General features: G+C 39.1%; 1 protein-coding gene across 1 annotated transcript in view; it reads left to right on the top strand.

The window, feature by feature from the left end:
- The first annotated feature begins 1,003 nt into the window (after positions 1–1,003).
- SKAP2 (src kinase associated phosphoprotein 2) overlaps positions 1,004–21,605 on the top strand; it is a 120,261-nt gene continuing 99,659 nt past the window's right edge. Inside the window, exons 1-3 of the mRNA XM_059845336.1 lie at positions 1,004–1,154; positions 11,479–11,584; positions 13,484–13,509. Coding sequence (XP_059701319.1) covers positions 1,106–1,154; positions 11,479–11,584; positions 13,484–13,509 — 181 coding nt within the window. The 5' untranslated portion in view covers positions 1,004–1,105. The remainder of the gene's footprint in view (positions 1,155–11,478; positions 11,585–13,483; positions 13,510–21,605) is intronic.

The raw sequence follows: 21,605 nt of genomic DNA, 5'->3' as shown, positions 1-21,605 counted from the left end.
AACCACAGCTCTAACACAAACACTTTCTGCAGCAATAACATAGATACAGCCAAAACCATCCAGGGCACAGAAACACATGCTAAAAGTTTACTTTGACTATTTCTAACTAAATATATTACATCACCAATGTGCTCCAAATACATACAACTAGGGATTTGTGTGAAAAACATACAAAAGCTGCCTCATAAGCAACACTCCAGCGAAGTTGGCCCTTCCAGCACCCCAGCTGTGTTGCTTAGCAACAGCATCTCTTTTTGCCGCTGCCCACACACCTGTGCTAACCGACACCAATGCGAACGGGCCTGTTCCCACTGCTTCAATGATTTCCTCAAGTTCCACAGCTTGATTTGGCTTGATTTTGGAACATGGGCACAGGGACGAGGCTGGACTGCAGGCTGTGGCACAGCCTGACACTGGTAATGACAGAAAGCCGAGAGGGACAACGTCGCCACCACGCAATGAAAGAAAGATGGAAAGACGTCTCGAAGAAATTAAATCCCCAAAGCATCACCCTCCGACCCAGCCCTGTCCACCCCTGTGGGAGGAGCGGAGGGACGCGAGGCCCCGGCTTAGTGGGCGGGACAACCAATGGGTCAATCAGAGAGAGGCCTCGGGGCATTCTTATCCAATAGCCAACTTCTCCTGCCCTTCGGGGCGGAAGGCGCGGAGGGAGCCGGCGCTGGGCGCCACGTTTGCTTCTGGCGGGGGTGGGTGGCCCGCGCGGTGCCCTCACGCAGCATGGCCGCCACAGCGGTCACGTGGGCGGTGGCGCCCTCACGGTGGGCCATAAACATGGGGGGAGGGCCGTGGAGCGCAAGCGCGGCGCCGAGGGGCGTGGGGAGCGAGCAGGCGGGAAGCCCCGCCCCCGCAGCGTGAAGCTCCGCCCAATACCGTGAAACCCCGCCCCCAGCTAGCCGAAGCACCGCCTTAGTGGCGGGAAGCCACGCCCCGGTGATGATAAACCCCGCCCCCCATGGCTCGCGGCCGTACCGCTGCGGGCGGGGGGCGTGGCCTCCGCTTCCTCCCCGCGGGGCCGGGGCCGGGGCGGTGTGAGCCGTCCAGCCCCGCCCTTCGGGTGTCCCCGGCCGCCCCCGCCGCCCGCACCATGTCCGACGCTCCCGGCGTCCCCGGGGATGTCTGCAGCCTCTTGGCAGGTGAGGGCAGGAGGGAGGGCTTCCTTCCCGGGGGGCGGGCGAAGGGGAGGCCGAGGGGGGCGGGTCGGTGGGGGTGTGACGGGCCGGGGAAGCCGGGGCGTGCGGGGGCAGCAGCCCCTGGAGCCGCGGCGGAGCGCGCCTCGGTGGGCACCGGGCGATGGCTTCCAGTGCACGGGTTCGGGTGTTCTCTCTTTCCCATCCCCCCAGTTCCTCCTCCCCGGCTACTTCCTCCCCCCGTGCCCGTCCGTGGGGAGCCGCAGCGCTCCGGCTCGCTTCCCCGCAGGGAGGAAGGAGCGGGCCGGGCCCCCTCCCGCCGGGGCGCCCGCAGCCCCCGTCCGCTCCCGGGAGCCGACACCCCCCCGCCCCGGCGGAGCGCGTTAGGGGGCTGCGGGCGCCAGCCGGGTTGAGGTGTTCGGGGGCTCCCGCGGACAGGCGTGCGGGGCGTGTGACCGCCGGGTGACCGCGGAGCCATCCGGATAGAGGAAGTCTCTGCCCTCGGGCTGTTCTGGCAGAGCAGACTGCCCGCATCAGCCGAAAAAAAGTAATGAACTTCCCCGCTGAACAGCTGAGGAGCGGACGAAAGTGTTGCTGAATTGCTGGAATATTGTCACATCAGTCACACACCTCTGACCGTGACTGTCCATGCTCTCAGGATGCGTTGGAGCGTAGGGATGGGCTAATTTCTCACCGTGAAAGGTTATGATGTTAGTACGGAATTCTGAATGCGAGTGGCTATCTTTTACCTCAAAGAACTCGTAGTTAATTTTTTTAGGTTGTTGTTGTTAATTAAAATAAACAGTGTACTTAAAGGTTGGCTTTTCCGGTATCTTTATCAAAAAGTTTGATATCCTGAAACCATTTTACTTTCATTGGGACTCTTCTGAGAACTTCTGATTCTGCCGCAGGAACTTGTGTAGCTCTGACTTTGCCATTCAAATTACCCATGCTGTTTGAAATCTTCCTTCTGAGGCCAAGCACTTAATTACATGGCTGGGCACCTGCCAGAGTCTAGTGCAGTTCATCACCTTTGCAGGCTATTCTTTTTTTAACACTTTAATTGAAAGAGCTAATGCTTGAAACATATTGCTCTTGCCACAACTCATCTTCTGCCAACTGTCTGAAGTGTTTTCTAACTGTAGTTTCTATGTTACTTGCATATCATACCATTTGTAGTTAAAATTTGCATGGAAGGCCACCAGAAAAAAAAAAAGAAAAAGCAAGGCTTCTCATGATTTCATATGATGGAATAGATTCTTTATAATTTAGAAAAAATAATTACCCTTAGAGAGCATTTCTAAATGTTGGTATTTTCTGTGGCAATACTGAATTCTGGAACTCATGGTCAGATGCAGAGCATATATGTTTGTTTTCACTAGTTTCACTGAGTGAAGCTCATCTTAAAACTCTTCAATGTTTTAAGTGCTTAAATAATTTTTTTTGAGGGGAAGGATGTGATGCAGATGGGATCATTTGAGATCATGATTTCTTTCTCAGTCATGGTACCTCATGTACACAACTTGTCTTTCCTTCCTTCTCCCCATCTTTATCCCGTCTGCCATGGAAAGAGAGACACAGAAGTTTGTATTTTGAAGTGAAACAAAGAATGCCTATTTTTCCTCAAGATGTAATGTACTTTCAGAGTTGCTATGAGCAGCAGCCTCAGTTATACACAGGTATCTAATGTTTGTAGAGTATGTACAGCTTTAACTTTTCTCCTTTCTTTTTATGCTGTCTATAGAGCTGAAGTTAAGACGGCAATGGAATAATTTACCAATGATCTTTAAATATTTCTTTTATTATTACTACATGTAACTAATAGTTTGCAGCTTTTAATTGTTGCCATCAAGGTTAACCTGGTAAGGTTATAAGCTGTTAAAATCAAGCAACCTGCTTACTTTTGAAAAATAAATAATGGCATTACTTTTTACAGTTTGTGTTAAACTCTAGTTTTTTAAGGTTATCAGTCAAGTGCATGCAAGTTAGAAATGAGAGTAATCCAGTAAACTTTCATCCAGTAAACTGTATGAGCAGTTCTTTCACTGATATGTGTAGGATTTCACAATCTTTTATGTAGGCTTCTTCTTTTTTTTTTTTTTCTCAAACTATTCCTGTAGTGAAGAAGTATGGTAATGCAGGAGGGAAGAGAGCTCTGTAATATCTTTACTATTCATCAAGAAACTGTTACACCATACAAAGACCACAGTTAGTAGATAGTTATTAATTTCTGCATGCTCTTCTTCGAGGGTGCTTCTTAATGTATTATTTTAATGGCTCACAGTTATTGATCCAGCACCTCTTTGAGATGAGGGAATATTGTTTTCCCATTGGTAAAATTAGTATAATAAACAAGATGTGATTGGGATTGCAAAAAATAATCAATGGTGGAACAGAATTAGAATTCAAATTCACCTGCCCCCATGTTGTGCTGGTTTCTCCAGATAATAATGAGTTGGATGTCTGTGTTAGTGGCCATTACAAGTGCCAGGCACTTCTTCATATCGGGTTCAGTTGAGAATGTGCAGCTAATGGGTAGCGACAAGCACTGAATTTTAGTCTGGTGTTCACATTGAAGAGAGGCCCTCACAGGTGCAAAATCTCATAAATACTGTGCTCTTCTGCTCTTCCTCCTCTTCTTGGCCTTTTTGCCTATTATTTCCAACTTCTGCAACAAGTGGAGGAATGATCATATGGATTTCCTTATCCCTGCTTACCCTTGATTGATGGTTGGAGTATGTCCACCCGCCATGCTGAACAAGTAGGGATCCTACTGGAAAACATACTAAGTGCTCCTGTAGTTAAACATGGCGATAATGGGAATAAACACACCAGGGGATGAATTAAAGTTGCACAGGAAATTTTCCGACTTGTGAGTGCTTTACTTTGAACCTCAACAATATTATATCTTTAACACAAAAACAAATTCTGTCACACATGCTGGCAGGGTCATTATAGTTGCATATCAGTGGTGCTGAAATGTTCCAGGCAGAAGCACAGCTTGAGCTCAGGGCTAACTGCATTAGTAGGAAACAGGAGGAAGCCGTTTCTGTAAAGTTGAAGGGGAAAGGTCAGTGTGGCAATAGACTTATTGCAGAGGATTATTGGGATTGCACAATCCCATCCTGTCTTCTCTGACTTGTTCAAGTGGTAGGAGGAAAACACTGGAGAAAGAAACAGAGTCCTCTGGTCATGAGTTAAACTCCTGGTAGGAGGGAAAAGTAAGTTTGTTGCTCTCTTATCTCCCTCTTTACACCTCAGAGGTGTATGGTAGTGTATGTAACTTCTTAATTCCCCACCCATATCCCTGCACTTACAGATGATGCTTGAGACAGTGGAATTTATTGAAGGAAGCCCATCCCTGCCTCTTTGAAAAGGCATCGTCTGTTGTGTTTATGTGATATTTTTGTGGGTGTCTGGCAAAGTGGAATGTTTCTCTTTTACGTCCCCTCAAATTGTTGCTGGTTACATAGATTATTGGAGGCCTGCTGACATCTATTTTTCCTTAGTAAGTTTTGGCTTGTTCATAGCCTTGGAGGAGTTTGAAGGCTCCTTCTTCCCCCAAGGGAATATTATTTCTTCTGTAATGTAAACCAGACTGGTTTCTTCAGTCAACTTGACTAGAAAAAAATTCTAGAGGTTTTTTCAGTACAAAGATTTAGTTGGAGATAAGACTTCTTTATTTTTTCACAGCTTTTGGTGGTGTCATGATCGTTAGATATGTGTATCATTTATATTTTTCCCCTGTTCATGACGCATGTGACTGTAGTATGGGTGATATTTCTTTGTCTTTTGTTCAATTTTCCTTTCACACTTGGCAGTATTTCTTGTTTGAATCTTCTGTATTCGTATTTTGAAAATTACAAATACTTTTACTGTGAAAATGGGATAAAATTTTCTCTAGTTTATATGGAACCTTATATCCCATCTTAATATAATTTTCCTTGTTCTGTTAAGCAAAACCCCAAATCTAAATAGAAACTAATGTTCTGCCCTAAGGATCATTTCTACCCAGATATTATTCAGTTTGTTTAAATGCTTAGTTATATTGTCCAGATCACCTTTTTCTGTGTGATTCCTCTTATTTTTTTCTTCAAAGTTATATGTTTACCTACTTGTTTAGTTGCACCTTGGAAATAGCTTGCAGAAAATTTCAAGGCAAGAAATCTACAAGACACTGGATCCAGTGCATGAGTTGCTTACCTTTTATTTTTGGACTATGCTGGTTATATTTACCCCAATCCCCAAAAAACAAACTTTTCATTTTCATTTTCCATGTCAGCTGTTCCTGGACTTTCTCCTTACATGCCTATCATAGAAAAAGCCTTCTGGGTACAGTGTTGCTCTTTTGTATTGATTGGTTCAAATTTAAAAGCACACCGTTGTTTAAAACTTAACTCTTTTTAAAAAGTATAGTTTCCCTGTTTTCAAAGCTTTAACAAATACCAGTTCTTGCTGAAGAATCCATCTGTACAAGATAAACCAGGGGGATCATTGTAGACATCTTTTAAGTAGACGTGTATTTACAGCTTTGGTAGTATGTATGTGTTTCTGTAGTAATAGAGTAAGATTAGAAACAGTGAGGTGAAAAAAATGCGCAGAGGGACTCCTGGTAAGAAATAACCTCCAGTGATTTGAAACATAGTTCAATTGTCTCTGCCATAAATTTGGGAATAAGTGTCATATATGGGTGATAAAAATGGCATAGGCTATTTTTTATATACTCATTATTCACTTAGTTTGTCTTTTTCAATTAACATGGAGTCTATCTTTCTCATCTGACTGGGTTTACGTTTCTTTCATAATCATATGTCAACAAACCACAATAGACACAGCATAATGTGGCATACAGTGTAAATCTTTAGGTTAATCCTTAACATTTTTTATTATAGTTAATTTGGAATTACTTTGTAACTTGATCATGATTTGTACTGGTGTGGTTTTTTTTCATTATATGCTTAATATGGTACAGCTTCATCTTTTCTCACCTCTTTAATGTAGAGAGAGGATGCCCAACTACTCATCCAATGAGATTAGAGATAGATATATAACTATATATATAGTACTTAATTACATTTTTTCTTTTTTAATCTTTTGAAAGACATGCCTTATCGATTTACTTTATTTGAGGAGTCTTAGCAATTTGTGTATACTTCTGTTTTTAAAATCACTAATAAAACTGTTGACCGTCAACATTTTCATCATACTTACTTTGTATGTGTCAACACAGCAACATAACCTTGCTTCTGGGGATTTAAGGTACAGCAGTTTTTAAAGGCAGTCCTTTCCAGGACTTTGCACTAAAAGGAATGCTCACCTTCTTGTCAGGCTGGATAAATGTGGTATTTTTAGACATCTTGAAGTTCAGTCACTTTTATTTTACATCATGTGTTCTGTTTCTGATTAAGTGTATATATATTTAAAAGGCAATTTAGCAAACTCTGGAGAGAGGCTTTAAAACAGTTGTGAAGTCAGGGGGAGAGCAAAAGCAAAATCCTCTAATATTTCTTTATTTAAGAGAACAGGCAGTGACAGCTATTGCTTGGCAGTTTGTCTTCAGGTTTTTTCCCTATTAATGAATCGCATGACAACTTTGAAATCAAATTAATTAATTGCTTTCTGATGCCAGCCTGTGTAAAGCTGAAAGATACATGGTAGTCTGTTTAATATTGGTCACCTTTGGACAGTTTGCGTGTAATAAATGTGCCTAGCTTGCAGCTATCTCCCAAAATTCTCTGGCCTGCCGTCCCAAATTCCCTGGCTGGCAGCCGGCTGCTGGCTCTCTGGGTCCTTGAGACAGAGGAGAGAAAAGGCTGGTGGCTGCAGGAATTGCTCTGCTGAGCTGCTGTTGCCTTCTCGTGGGAGTGGCAGTACAACTGCCAGGTTATCCCCTGGAATGTCCCTGGTCATATGATGGGTGTGTGTCCAGCCTCCAAACCAGCCTGCTTTCTCCTTGGACCATGGGCCCTGCCATGTGCGTGGAGATGCTCCTATCTCATTGCCACTTTCTGATTCTTGTCATTTGGATGGTGTCAACTCATCAGTTGATGTGTCTGTGATGGAGTGATTAACTTCTTGATAATGTGATTGGATAACATTTTGGTTGTCTTCTGGAGGAGGGGAGAAAGAACGACCCAGCACATAGTCTTTGGATGCCTCTGTGGGAATCTGCTTGGCCCACCCTGACAAAAAATTGAGGTAGTTCTGTCCTAAGTACCTTTGTTTATTATGTGTGACTTACATTTACAGTATTAAATCCTGTAAACAACAAATGTGCTATGATTTGTTATGCTTAGCACTCTTTAACACAGCACTTGCTTTGGGCTAGAAATTTACAATGTTCTTGAAAAATTCCATTTGTGTGTTTCCAGCCTTCATTAAAGAAAATAGCTCCAAAGTCTTTAAAACAATTAAAATCTTGCAGTGTTGTCTGTTTATAATAATTGAAGTAAAGAGAACCATAAACTGTTTTAACAATGAAATGCAAAATAAATCTTAGCTTTTCTCCTTGTAAAAGGACTGTAGATGAAAATGAAATTACAATGGCTTTTGGCTTTTGACTGTTCTGTGAACTGGCACTTAAGTTTTGAACTGTATGAGCTGGTTGAAGTGGACAGAGCTAGACTGAGGTGTGACTTTCCTTTTTGGTCAGTTTGTAACCTGTATTGGCAGAGCAATTTCTGAGTGATTTGTATCAACTGTATCTTTCAGTTTGGTAGCTTTTGTTCATCTCATGCAGGCAAATAATTCCTCTGGGGTATGAGGCAAGCAAATTTAACATCACAGGCTTTAAGAAACAGAGCAACAAGTATGGGCATTTAAGCTATCAAGCAGTCTAACACATGAGCTTAAGAAAAAGGTGTGAAGTAGGTTTCCACTGTGTATTTTTCTTTGCTTTGTTTTTAAAATTTATTTTTTATTTTCATATTTTCAGTGGAACCAAGTAAATGTCTGCAATGTGTGATACTAAATAGCCACTCAATTCATTAGGAAAAAAATATGGGAACATGTAATTTTTTTTTTTTTTTTTGCCAGAAATCTGTTCAAAGAGGTTTTCTTTCTGGATTTTATCTTTCATTCCTTTTAAAATTTCTTGACGGATCAGCTGCTGCTGAAGCATGAAAAAGGTCTACACTGAAGTGCTTCTGAGGAGTTTTGTTTTCTGAGTATCATTAAACTAGTACAGGAGAGACCAGGTTGTGGATCATCCTGGAGAGGGGAGAAGGAAGTATGTGACTAGAATGGTGGTGAGAAATGGGTACATTTTGCTGCTTCTCTTTGAAGTTTACTGTATTGAACTTGGATCTGCCATGCTGAACTCCCAAGTTCTGTTCTAATTCCTACATAAATCACTTTGTGGAAGGTCAGAGAAATTACAGGAACATTTCCTTATGTTAAGGCAGTCCATATTCCTCCACAGTGTGGAAGTGCAGGAAGTGAAGAGATGATCATAACTTAGATGACTTGCTGGCTTCTTGTCCAGAGAAGCTTAGGATGTTACTCATCTTCTGCATCTGGTACATCCTGGATGGATTTACGACAGTAAATGAAAACAAGATTATATAACATACTGTGTAACTCTGAGTAGCTAAGAAATGATACAGTAAAATGTAATTTTCAGGTAAACTGCTTCTTTAGCATCATGTGTATGTCAGATCTGTCTTTGTATTTTGGGGTTGTGATGAATCAAGCCATATGGTATCCCTGGACATATGGAAGTAATAGTGTTCCATGATGAAAACAGTGCACCCTGACTGTGGGTACACCTAAGCTTGGAGAACTTGTTTCACATACTCATGTGAGAGGGAAGTCATCCCAGGGATGTCTTCTGCAACTGCTGATGTTTAGAAATTACAAACTTGTATATGCTTGCTCTCTTTCTACCTCTCTCCTCCAACTTTACTTATACTGAGAGTAAATGGAGCATCTACTTCTGCCCTGTTCTTCCGTGGTTGAAAATTCTCTATTATTTCTGCTTTTGAAGTCCAAGGTTTTCTGGAAAACAACAAAATCTCTCAGCAATATAGTTAGTCCTGAAATTTTTGTATCCACAGTATATTTTAAGCCAAAAGTGGTAATCCTTTTTTATAATAATCAACTTGGTTTCTCTTCCCCACATACTCCTTAATTGTGTTATTTCAATGTTTGTGTTTGAATAAAGCTTTGACAGTCAGAATCTGAGATGGCAGAATTCTCACCTGGGTTGAGCCTTTCCAAGAAGTAAAGAAGCCCACTGACTTTAAATGAAGACTTCTGAATCCAAGTTTTGTGATTAATTAGTATCCAAAGGTTATCATGCAAGTATTGCTCCTGATTTACAAACATTACTAATTCCTCTAAAATTTTGTATGTTGGTGCCTAGGTAGAACTTTGAAGCTGCTATCTAATTTTTAAAATAAATAGATAAAAGTATGGAAAAATAAATATTTAATCAGGCTGTCCCTCTTCAAGTGAATGCTAGTTTTGTACTGGAAAATCCTGTTGGGTTTCATTGAGAGAAAAACTGTTGATTTGTTTTGAACTGTTTTGATTTTTGCTCTGAATAGTAAAAGTATCAGTTTTTGACCTTAGTTTTGTAGTTTGCCAATGTCATTGGGTTCTGTGGGTTCTCCTCTGCCAGCTTGATTGGCCATTACACCTTGTAATTTACGAAGATGTGTACTTTTTCTATGGGCTTGGAAAAAAATCCCTGGAGGCATTCTTGGTCTGCAGTATAGAGGCTGTTGGGGGTATGTCTGGAGGATGCATTAATACATGTTAAGTGCCTTTCCTTCTGTCCTTTTAAAGAAGGAATGCTACAGAACTGAGTGAAGGTCTCCCCCATTCAGGATTGCTTTGGAAAATGTAATGGGAAGATTCTCTGTCTTGTGGAGAGAGGAGGATCAGTGTCATTCTTCAGAACTCTAAAATACTGTAAAAAAGGAGTATTTTTGCTGCACTCGATGAGGACAGTAATCTAAACATTTAAATAATAATCCAGTGACTTATTTGTAAAGAAGAACATTTTTGTAATAGCTGTGCTAGTGTTCTTGAAGGGTAACTTTTGACTTGTTTTCTTGCATCCTGTAATACAAAGGGTGGTATGTTTCTGTTTTATAAAAAAAAAAAGCAGGCAATTAAATTTTTAATTTTGGAAATCTGCTGTAAATATTCATGTAAACTTTTGCAAATAGACAGTTGTGGACTTAATTGGCTGTTATTTATGTTTCTGTATTAAAATGGAATGTCACATCTGATTGGAAAAGTTATAGGATTACAATAGTACTATCCATATGCATTTGCATCTATCCAGGGAGAGCCAAGGTGTATATATATGTGTCTCTGTGTGTGTCTGTGGGGGTGAGCAGGCACTGTGAGAAGGTGTTTTGTTACCCACAAATGGTTTCTCTTATTCAATGAGCAATTGTTACCCACAGAGGTGAGATGTTTATGTTAACAAGCAGGTTTTTTTGGTTGTATTTCTCCTTTTCTGTTTTTGGGATAATTGTATGTTGAGTGGTAACTATAAGAAACTTCTAATGTAATTTTTTGCCATTGTTTAGTCAATAAGGAAAACATACTTCTGTGTTACACTCCTACAAATTCAAGACACACTGCATTCTTTTTATCCTATGGAATGGATATTTATTAAAAGAACTGTGATAGCTTTTATGGATTGCTTGTTTCTACATGCCTGTATAAAAGTATAATCTGAGTAAGAATTAAAACTTAGAGTGCAGGCTAGAGCCTTTCTTTGTGATCTTACAAGTGGAGGTGTGCTTAATTTAAAGTACTCTGTTGAGCTGGACTCCTTTGATATGGTTAATTTGCTTACCTAATAGTTTTCAGAATTGCTTTGGATATGAATCTTTAGTCAATCAGTGATTTCAGAGGCATTGTGGGAACACTTGAAAGTACTGTAACCAGTAAGTGAGCTATATTAGTATCTGGGTAAGTGTTACTGCTGAAATAATAAATTACACAACCATCTATGCAACTTGAACTTCTGAAATAACATGGCAGTAATATATGCATAAAGGCTATTTCCATGTTTTAGCTTTGTCTTTTACTTTAGGTGATGGAAAGTAATTGTTATAGGACTGCAATTTATTAGGACTTACGTAGCATAATTAAGTGAGCAAGAATCAAATGTCACCATAGGATTTGCTGTGCTAAGCATAAGTAGATAGAGAACAAATGTATCTCATTTAGAATCTAAAATGTCTGTTAACTATGCTGTGAGTAGGGCTGAAAATAATTTTCTTATTTTTTTCACAGTAGTATCAGAACAAGCTCATTACAGCAGTATTTTGTCTTTTTTTGAGGTGTATTTATTTTCTTCTTTATTTAGATGTTGAAACATTTGTTTCCCAAATACTAAAAGGAGAAAATCTATCCAAGAAAGCAAAAGAAAGAAGGGAAGTTCTTCTTAAGAAGATTAAGGATATTAAGGCAAGGTAAGTGAACTTCATGGCTTTACTGTTTTAGAAAGTCACTTACAGATATCTTAAAGTTTAATGCAATCTTTTAATGAATATTATTAACGATTAAAAAATCTGTCTAGGTCCTGATTTTTAAAAAAAATCTGCATGGGTTCAAGTCTTGTCTTCTCAAAGCTGCTACAATTAACTAAGCAGTGGGATCAGAATTATTTGTCCCATTTGAATTGTTTAATATTCTGAAACCTGATTGCAAGCTAGTTGGGCAGAGCTTTTCTTCACCTCTGCTTTGGTAAGATTCATTAAAACATGAGAAATATAATGTATTGAGGATATGAATGAGCTTCCTATCACCATACTCAGCTGGTCTAAGACAGCTGTGTGTTATCTCCTAAGCATTCCATTGATGGCATGCTTCTGCCCCTGTGGCAACTTGTTTATAATTCCAAGGACAGCACAATCATCTGGTGAGGGTGCTAACTGGAGGAAGACATGAGATATGTCCCAAAATCTTGTATTTTATATTTATATTGTGTTCTTTTCATTCAGGCTGTAAATGCTTAGGGAACTAGCTCTCCCTCATATTTTCTTTTAAGAAAGTAGTATTTTATCTATTTATTTTTTCTTTCCTGGGTTTTCCATTCTGGGTTATTGAGTTACCTGTGACTGTACAGATGACTTGCAGATACAGTGCTACTGACTTTTTTCTTGACTGACTGATGCTTTTTTGGATGATGAAATATCAAAGAGAGGGAACCTGCATTTATGGGCATATTGACACTGAATCATTTACTATTCATTTATGTGACCCCATGTTTTCACATCTTATTTAAATTTCGAATACCTTCCTCATTTCCTGTAATAATATTCACTGTTAACAGTGTTTTGCTTTTCATGCAGGCTACAAAATACATGCACATTCTTCTTTGAGTTTAACATCCCACATGTTAGCTGTGCTACTGCCACTTGCTACACTGGATTTCTTAGATCTGGCCTTTTATCTCTGTTTGCATTTCTCAGTTTCTTATCTCTAGACCATTCCTTTCTCTTCTGCTCATTTCTTGCCAACATCTCCGTACTGACTAAACTGATATCCTTGCTACTGCTTATTGTTCATAAAGATGATCTTGGCAGCTGCATTTTATTTGCCAGTTAGTTCTTAGCCCATGGATGCTTCTTGAATGCCATTCTACATAACTCTGTCCTGATAATTTGTCTGTATCATCAAACTGCATTCTCTAATTATTTTAGTTTCTGAAATACTAAGATTTAGCTCCAAAGAAACAGTGTATGAAATTATGTTTTTCTCTGGGATGATTTTTTTTGTTGTTTTCTAGGCATTATAAAAGTTGAGATCTCCTTATTTGACAAGGAATTCTTATTTTGGCATGCTTTAACTTTTATCTTTCTGGTTAATTATTAATCAATTTTCACTTGGATTTCTGTAAATTTACTGTAGCTATACCCAGTATTTTTGATTTTTTTATTTATTTTCCTACTGAACTACTGGCTTATTTCAAAATATGTTTAATGGTTCTACTTGCACACAAAAATTTGTGGAATTTGTTAACATTTAAAAGGTTTACTTAAATTATAGATGCGCTTGTGTGTTTTTATACCTTAAGATATCTGAGCAGATGTATGTTACTAGAAAAGGCTGTGCAGTCTGGATGTGGTTTTGTTCAAGTCTTCCTTGAACTGACTGGAGATTCTGTCAGCTGCAAAGGAAAAAGAAAAACTGAGTAAATACTTTAAGCCAAAGATGAAGACTTCAGAATTTTCAAGGAAAACTTGCAGCACTGAGTTTCGACCACTAAACTTGTTGAAAACTGGTTGCTGTTCTGTGCCATGTCCTCGTGCCGTGGGTTTGCAAGTGTGCGTTGCTTTCTGATGTTTCTTCTTCTTCTTTTTCTGCAGTTATCCTCAAGAATTCCCGGAGAAAGGTGAGTCTCGTGCCCTTTTCCCCGCCGTTCCCGCCGCGCTGTTTTCCCACTGCCGCGGCCGCCCGAGGCCGAGGGGACTGGCGCCCCCTGCTGCGGCTGGCGGGGAACAGCCGCCCGAGCGCCCGGGGCGCGCACATCCACCGAGGCCGCTGCCCGCAGCGAACGCAGCGCAGAGCGCTCGCTGATGGAAAGACCGGGTTAGAAAGGTAGCTCAGGATTTAATCTATAATGGAGCTCGTTATGGAGCTTATTTGTTATAAATTTAGTGTAAATGGAGCTTTGTTAGCAAGAGTGCAGCCTTGCAAAAGACCATGTGATGTGCGGTTTTTTTTTTCCAGAGAAAGTGAATGCAAAGTAGCCTGCTTAGGAGATAGAATTTTAGCAGAGATTACTTATTTCAGCTTTTTTTCTTAACGTTGCAAAAGTCTTCAATTCCATAGTGATGTTTCTTTAACCTTTTAATAGGATCATCTCGTGGCAATATGATATTGGCTTTCGATCCACACTGAATGAATGTTTTCATAGTGCAGCGGGAGCTCAGACCTTTAGCTGGAGAGGAGATGATTTAGTGTACGAGTAATGAAAACTGAAGTGTGGGTTATCTATTGTCTTCTAGTGGAGTTTAAACAAAGCTGCAGAGTTCAGTTTAGAGAAGACTGAGGGGTTTGTTGCTACAGTGTTCTGTTCTGTAACTAAACCTGGAAGGGCTCTTATTTCCATGATGCTAATTCTTGAGGTCATGACCTATAGCCTGTGGATGCTGGTATGAGGGTCACAGTGCGAGGTCAAAAAAGCCTATGCAAAGCTTCACTTTTTACAGTGGTTGAAGAAGTGTCTGTTTCTGGACAAGGAGGTTCAAATGTGTAGGCTGCAGCGTGCCTCCTGAGAAAGTGAAAATATGTAAGTCATATTAGGCAAATAATGTTGTAACAAGGCACAACAAGTTCATACATTTCTTATGCCTGTTTAAATCAAGTTATGCAGCCATAACAGTTCAATTGAAAGGGACAGTGCAACTTGAAACTTCCCAAAGATTCAAGATTGCCAAGATTCTGTAAACTCCAACTATGTGATTGTTTAAAAATTGTATTACAGTAATTTGCTATTTTTTATGTTGCAGCTCAGCACTGTTACAGAAGATAAAATGTAGTTTTCCTCTTCTCCTCACTGTCCAACAGAACTGAGTGAGGGAAAGTAAAATGTTATTTTATTAAGAAAATTACTAACATGAAATTAGGTGGGGTGGTTGTTTCATTGCCAACCTATCTTTAAGAGAGCATGTTTTTGAAGATTTAATAACTTCCTGAGGCTCTGACTCTGTAATAAAGTGTGAGAGCTGCCTACAAAAAGCAGAGTTTGCATTTACTGCTTTGTGTAATTTGAAGGTCAAGAAAATTCTAGTCTATTTACTTTCTTCATTGGTAATTTGATTCAGAATTTCTTTTCCAGTTCAACAAATTATTAACAAAAATGAGATTTCATTATCTCTAGTAAAGTGGATGATTTGATTTGTATAGTCTGTAATTGTTACTGCATAACTTGCTGTGATTTCTGCGAAAATTATATTCAGTCTTATTCTTTTTATTAGAGTACATTTGATTCTTAAGCAGGATATATTGCCTTGTAAAAAATTCTCGTGATGTCTCTCTGGTTCAGGTCGTAGAACTATGTAAAAATGCTGAGGCGTGTGAACACTCACACCTTAGTTTTCAGTATTTTTCAATAAAATGAAAGTTATGCCATTGTTTTCTGCAAGCAAGGATACATTTCTCCAAATTAATCTGCATTTGCTGCATGCAGGAGAATAAAAAACTTACAAGAAATAGGAGCCTGCACTTACTTGCAAATTATTTAAGGGAATGTGAATCAGTGGTATGAGTTGTTGGTGTAATGTCCAGAGCTCAAGAAGTGTGTGCTAAACTTTATTTGGTTGTGTCATTCTTACTTTAGGACTGTACAAATTAGGCGTGACTTTTGTAGGTGTAGAACAAAGGACTCACATGGAGATAAGCAGTCAGATTCTTGGCCAGCTCCTAGTGCAACAAAGCAGTGGCAGCAGCTGAGAGAGGTCAACTTTTGTGTCCATTTTCATACCTCTCTGCACACCTAGACATTTGAAAAATGGAAAATGTGGAAAGTATTGAAAACTCAGAAGGCTGTGGTGTTCAGTTCCACCCCCTCCAGAGAAAGAAGGTGAAAACATATAAAGTGAAAAAAGGATAATATATTCTAGGAAAAAAAGGAGGGGTAGGAGCAGGAATTTGGAAACCACCCTGAAACAAGCTAGAAAGAATAAAAACTACTGTGTGTATTTAAACTTCATATTTACTGTTCTTGCTTTTGTGGTAGCAGTCACTCCATTTTTAATATGTAAATAAAATAATCTCTGTTCTAGCTGAAAGGGAATGTGAAGAATGGTACATGCTGTCATGGTATGTTATCATGATATAGTAGTTATACCACATCAGCTGTTTTCAAGAATCTTGTGAGCAGTGACCTGTCATCCTTTCAGAGGCATCCAGAAGTATTTTTGGAGGCTGAAAGAACTGGACTAACACTTTCAAAATTCATATACTTCCTGTAGGACATAATATACTTGACTCCACTCTTTCAAACAGTGTCTCCTTCAGCTTGTGAGTTGTTCCACAAGGATGTGTTGTGGGCATACTTTCCACTCCACTCTCTTTCATCACTGAATGTTTTTGAAGCCCCACTGACTTTGCACGTAGTGACTAGCTGATTCGACTAAACTATTTGTAAACTCTTGTTTTAAGGGCTTTGGCCAATAGCATGCAGAATCTTGCCTATCCATAAGGATAAAGCAAGGAGGTGTGAAAGAATAGCAATAAAAAAATAATTGAGGAGCATGTGTGCAAGTAGAACCAGGCTCCTTAAAACTATGATCACCCATGTGCATCTCTCAGAAAGTGCATACATATTTCTTTGCAACCAGATTGATGAATTTGAGGACTTTATTGAATCTTCCTAGGAAGAAGCCTTCTGATGTTGTCTGTCAGGTCAGTAAATATCCTGACAAAAGCATTTTTTGTCTATATAGAGTGAAAAAAATTGAAGCTTTTTAGGAGAAGTGGGTACATGTGCAAGTGAAAGACACAAATTAATTGTATGGGAAAACATTTAATTTTCGTGTGTGATGTGTTCCCTGATTTAACACTGACTTGTACAGTTAAGTGTGTTGTTAACTTATGAATAAAGAAAGTCCATGTTGTTCCTATGACCAAAAATGTACAATTATATTTATATCCAATCCACTGGTCTTCCATCAGATTTTAAGTTATAGACATTTATTGTATCTATTTTATTCTTAAATTGAAGAGCTGTGTATAAATGTCGTTCTCTTAGACACTGCTGCCTTTTTTTTCTTTTAATTTGAAATATTTGACTGTTTATCGAAGCAGTTTAAGCAAAACTAAAAAGCTGTAGTCACGCTCAGCGACCTATACTAGATCTTAGAATTGGGAAAAAACTTGAAAACAAAGGTAATTTGCATACAAATTGGGTTCATTTTTTTATAAGACTAATATTCCACTAACATTATAAAAGTCTCAACTTTGTAAAAGATTCTGACTTAATACAGTTTTTGGCATTTCTCTGTTTTAAGATTAATTGAATCAATACCATGACTGCCAAAATGTTTAGTTAAAGGAACCTTGTTTTCAGTTTATGCTAAAAATAGTGCTAAAGTTGGCAGAAGCACCCTAAGCTCTAGAAACTGTATTTGTGTTTGAAGTTCACTTGCCATCTGTTCTTTGCATTTATTTTAGTAAAATACATATTTTTACTCCCTTTTCACAAAATATTTTGGCTCAATGTTGAAAGTGAGACACCAGAAGTACTAGCCAAATTGAGTCATACTATGGGAATTTGCAGAACCAGTTCCCCAGAAAGCACTCTTTGCACCTCGTATGTGATCTGCAGCATTGAATTATGCAGAAAAGTATGACATGACATTTTCTAACTAGCTTTTCACTCTGATAAAAACTGATCATGGTCCACTTTTGTTTTTATTTCACTGTAACATAATAGAGAGGAAATTTGTCTCTCTAGAGCACTGGTGTTATTCACAGTGTAATTATGGGGAGCACCTGTAGGAAACCTTTCGATGACTCAGATGCTTCTGGCTCTTGGCAGAGCAGAGTGTGTCTGGAGCCTGAGACCTCTGCTTCCTGGAAATAGTCAAGCTGTTAGAGTTGCACTATATGCAAAGGGTTTGATTTTGTATTTTTTTTCTTTTCTGTTTTTGTACAGGGGTCGTATTTCCTTTTTATTTTTCCCCCTCTGTGCACTCTTTTTAAGGAAATGGCAGCAAGTAGAAATCTCTTTGGACTTCAGAAATGGAGTCAGTATCGTGTGGTCACCAGAGCCGCATGTGCACATGAGTTCTATATTTTAACACACTTGAACTTTTTAGTCAAGAGCATAAATACATGGTTAGTATTTAACCATAAATGGGAAAGATATGGCTTAGTTGTTACCCAGTTCTTTGAGGATCATCATGATGTATTTCTGGAGAGACCATCAAGTGCATTAAAAGTGTGCCAAATACCACTCTGTCCCAGAAGTCTGGGAGGTTTCACTGTAGGCACGTCACTGTGTTGTCCCTTTCAGCTAACACAGCTGTTATCTGTGAAGTGTCCACACCAAGTGCAATTTCAAGTAACATGACATATATCCACCAGTGCAGCACAAAATGGTTTTGGCCTGATATGCATCATTAGAATGAGATCTTAAGAAAGAACTTACAACTACAGCTCATAAGAAAGAACTCATTAAGCAAAAGTTGCAGTTGCTTTTCTTGCTTGTTTGCTTGCAAACCTAATGTTGTTTCTGTATTGTTTTAAGAATTAGCTGTTAAAGAGTTTCTACTTGACCTTTACAAAACAAGCCATTAAAAATCATCATGTTAAAAGGGGACCCTAGAAGGCTCTTCAAGAATGAGTGTGTTGGAGCAGACTGCATGGCAAAGCATGCATTGGGAAACTGATTGTGCATCTTAAAAATCCTTAAAAATAGGATGCCCCTATCAGGGGGCTAAAGTATACCCCTCCCAGCTTGAAAGCAGCTTTGTCTACTTGTTCTTATGAAAAACTGAGTAGTGAGAACCTTGCTTGGTCTGCTTGATGGCTTCATCCAGTCCTTGTTTCATGGGTTCTTACTGCAGCAGAGATTGGACAGGATGAACTGATTTCAACCTGCTGTGACTTGAGACCTTCTGAAATGGCAAGAAGCAGGGTGGTTTGACCTACATGTCTTTTTATTTTCCTGAGTTGTTTTATTTCTCTTATACTTGAGCAGTTTTAATGCATCATTCTGTCTAGACATTTTTAGAAATAAATTGAAAGTGTTTAGTTATCTGACGATGTGAGCTAGCAAGTTTCTTTCAGAGGCATTGGCTGAAACATCTTGCTTGCTCTTTTTCAGAGTAAGTGGTGGAAACAATATCTTTAATGTTAGGAATTCTTTTTTATAATCTCCATGTTGTAGAAGAAAATGAATTCTTGGGGGAAAAAAGTCTGGATTTTTAAAAAGCTGGATTCTTATAATGCAATATGGTCCTATTCATTATATTGTACCAAATAAATTTGTTGGAAGTCTTCAGAGCAAGGGGTAGGAACTGAAGTACAGCCCTTGTTACAATGAAGAGAGTTTGTTTTATGCTCCATTCCTAATGTGGTAAACTTCGGTATGCATTATTTCCTGAATCAATAAATAAGCTGTAATGGAAAACATAGCATTTAATAAGGAATGACATTGTATGTTTTTTTTTTACAGACATCATAAAACATTGATTCTGCTATCAAACCTGTAGGAGATTAGTTTAACTTGCAGAAACTGGAGAATAGGGTCAGTTCACGTACATATTTTTGTTATTGTGACTGTTAAATATCTACCTTTAATTAATCTATTTTTTCCCCAACTTCCAGATAAATCATGCTATTCTGGGGAAACAAGAAAGTATATTAATGAGCATCAACTCCATAATTATACTTGTGGCTGCATAACAGGGACACAGTCATGTCATTTCTTTAGGCAATAACTTTTGCAAAGAAGTATTTTTAAACTGGTCATTAATTTTATGACCGTAGAAATGAGATGCAAAATTTATGCTGTTGTCATTGGCATGGGTTCAAGGCACTACTGACATTATGTGTGATTGTAATGGAATGGCTGCCAACTAATGAGTCTATAGACATTTTGTTTGAGCATGCTTTGCTTTTAGATGTTTGATTAGGCAGCAATGCTTTCAATTATGCCTGCAAATTGTATTGAATACATTTACCTGATGCCCACTGTTGCTTTGTAGTTCGGTTTTCTATTACATAAGTGCAAGTTGAATGCTTTTCTTTAATTTATTGATGCTTTTTGGGTGTATTTTTAGATACTTGGCACCTGAAGAGAATAGTGGTTTGCGTTGCTCAACACTGACTCCTCTGACTGTTCAAGGAGTAACACATGGAGCAGTCAGAATTGCACAATGCAATTCTGACTGCTCTTACTCCATAGGTGGAGTATAAACTTCAATGCAACACATTGATGGAGGAGCTTGCAAGTGGAGAAAGGGCAGAGATTGCTCAGAGTGGGAATGTAGGAGATGACATAGGATCAACAGGAAGCCTCTTTGTGAACTGTCAGGAGCAATATCTTTGTATATTACCAGCATACACTCCTAAGATAGCTTTTAACCCTGACAGAACTAGGAGGCAAGAACCCCAAGGTTGATACAAGAAAGCAGTCCTTCTTTTATGCCAGTACATAAACACGTTGTGAAATGTTGCCTGTTAAAACTCCACAGCACAATGAGTCAGCTTTCTTATTGAAATGCCTGCAGTTCTTCTGTACAAATTAGATTATTGAAGAATTGTATTTTTCAGTGTATACTATAAGTTGATGAAAACTATTATTTATTTGCTACTATTTTTCTTTACTCTAAAATAAAAAATTGAGGATTTTTTTGTTTAATCTAGTCCTGCATGAGTGCAGGTTGCTTGTACCTCTATCCAGAGTCTGCCACCTATTCTCCTCATTGTTCATGTAAAGTGTGGATACCTAAATGTAGTATTGTATGACATAGACACTCAGAACCAAAATATAAATCCTTTCTCAGTGACTGCTTTTTTCATGGAGGTCTTCAAGCCTTCTTTAGGATTTAAAATCTAGAGAGTGCTTTGACAATTGTAAAGCACTAAGTGTGTAATTTCTTTCTTCATAATACTCTCAACACTTTTCTTTTTTTGGTTGTTTTGTTTAAAGAACATTTTGAATTTGGATATTCTAGACACAAAACAGAAACTTGTTTTATTATGAATCTACATTCAGTGTTGCTATGGTTTTTGTTGTTTCAAATACAGTATATAACTGTGTCATGATTTTCATGCCCCGTGGCAACTAAAGCTCATATAGTCCCTCACTCATTTGCCCCTGCTGGGGTAGAGGAGATAATCAGAAGGGTAAAAGTGAGAAAATTCGTGGGTTGGTATGATGTTGGTATAATAGGTAAAGCAAAAGCTGTACACACAAGAAAGACATAATGAGGAATTCATTCATCACTTGCCCTGGGTAGGGCAGCCCCAGGTGTTCAGCCATTTCCAGGAGAGCAGGATGTCATTACAAGTAACAGTGACTTAGACAAATCATCACTGTTAATGTCTCCTACTTCCTTCTTTTCCCCCCAGCTTTGTATACTGAGCATGGCATGATATGGTATGGAGTATTCTCTTGGTCAGCTGGGGTCAGTTGTCCTGGCTGTGTCCTCTCATAACTTCTCTTGCACCCCAGCCCACTCACTGGTGTAGTGGTGTGAGAAGAAGAAAAGCTGCTGACTCTATAAGCATTACTCAGCAGTAAATAAACCATGCCTGTTTTATCAACACTGGTTTTAGCACAAATCCAAAACATAGCCTGATACCAGCTACTGTGAGAAAACTTAACTCTATCAAAGTCAAACCAGCACAATGATAGGTATATGTATGGTATGCCCTAAATATGTACATATGTATGTATGTATGCATGTATGTATTAAAAATTCCCTTGTTCCTAGGTCATCTGGCTTTTATATGAGAGTAAAGCACAAATGT

The sequence above is a fragment of the Haemorhous mexicanus genome, chromosome 1 (assembly GCF_027477595.1).
Source record: "Haemorhous mexicanus isolate bHaeMex1 chromosome 1, bHaeMex1.pri, whole genome shotgun sequence".
In the NCBI taxonomy this organism is placed as follows: domain Eukaryota; kingdom Metazoa; phylum Chordata; class Aves; order Passeriformes; family Fringillidae; genus Haemorhous; species Haemorhous mexicanus.
Note: the sequence above shows the minus strand (reverse complement) of the source record. Positions and strands in the feature narration are given on the sequence as shown.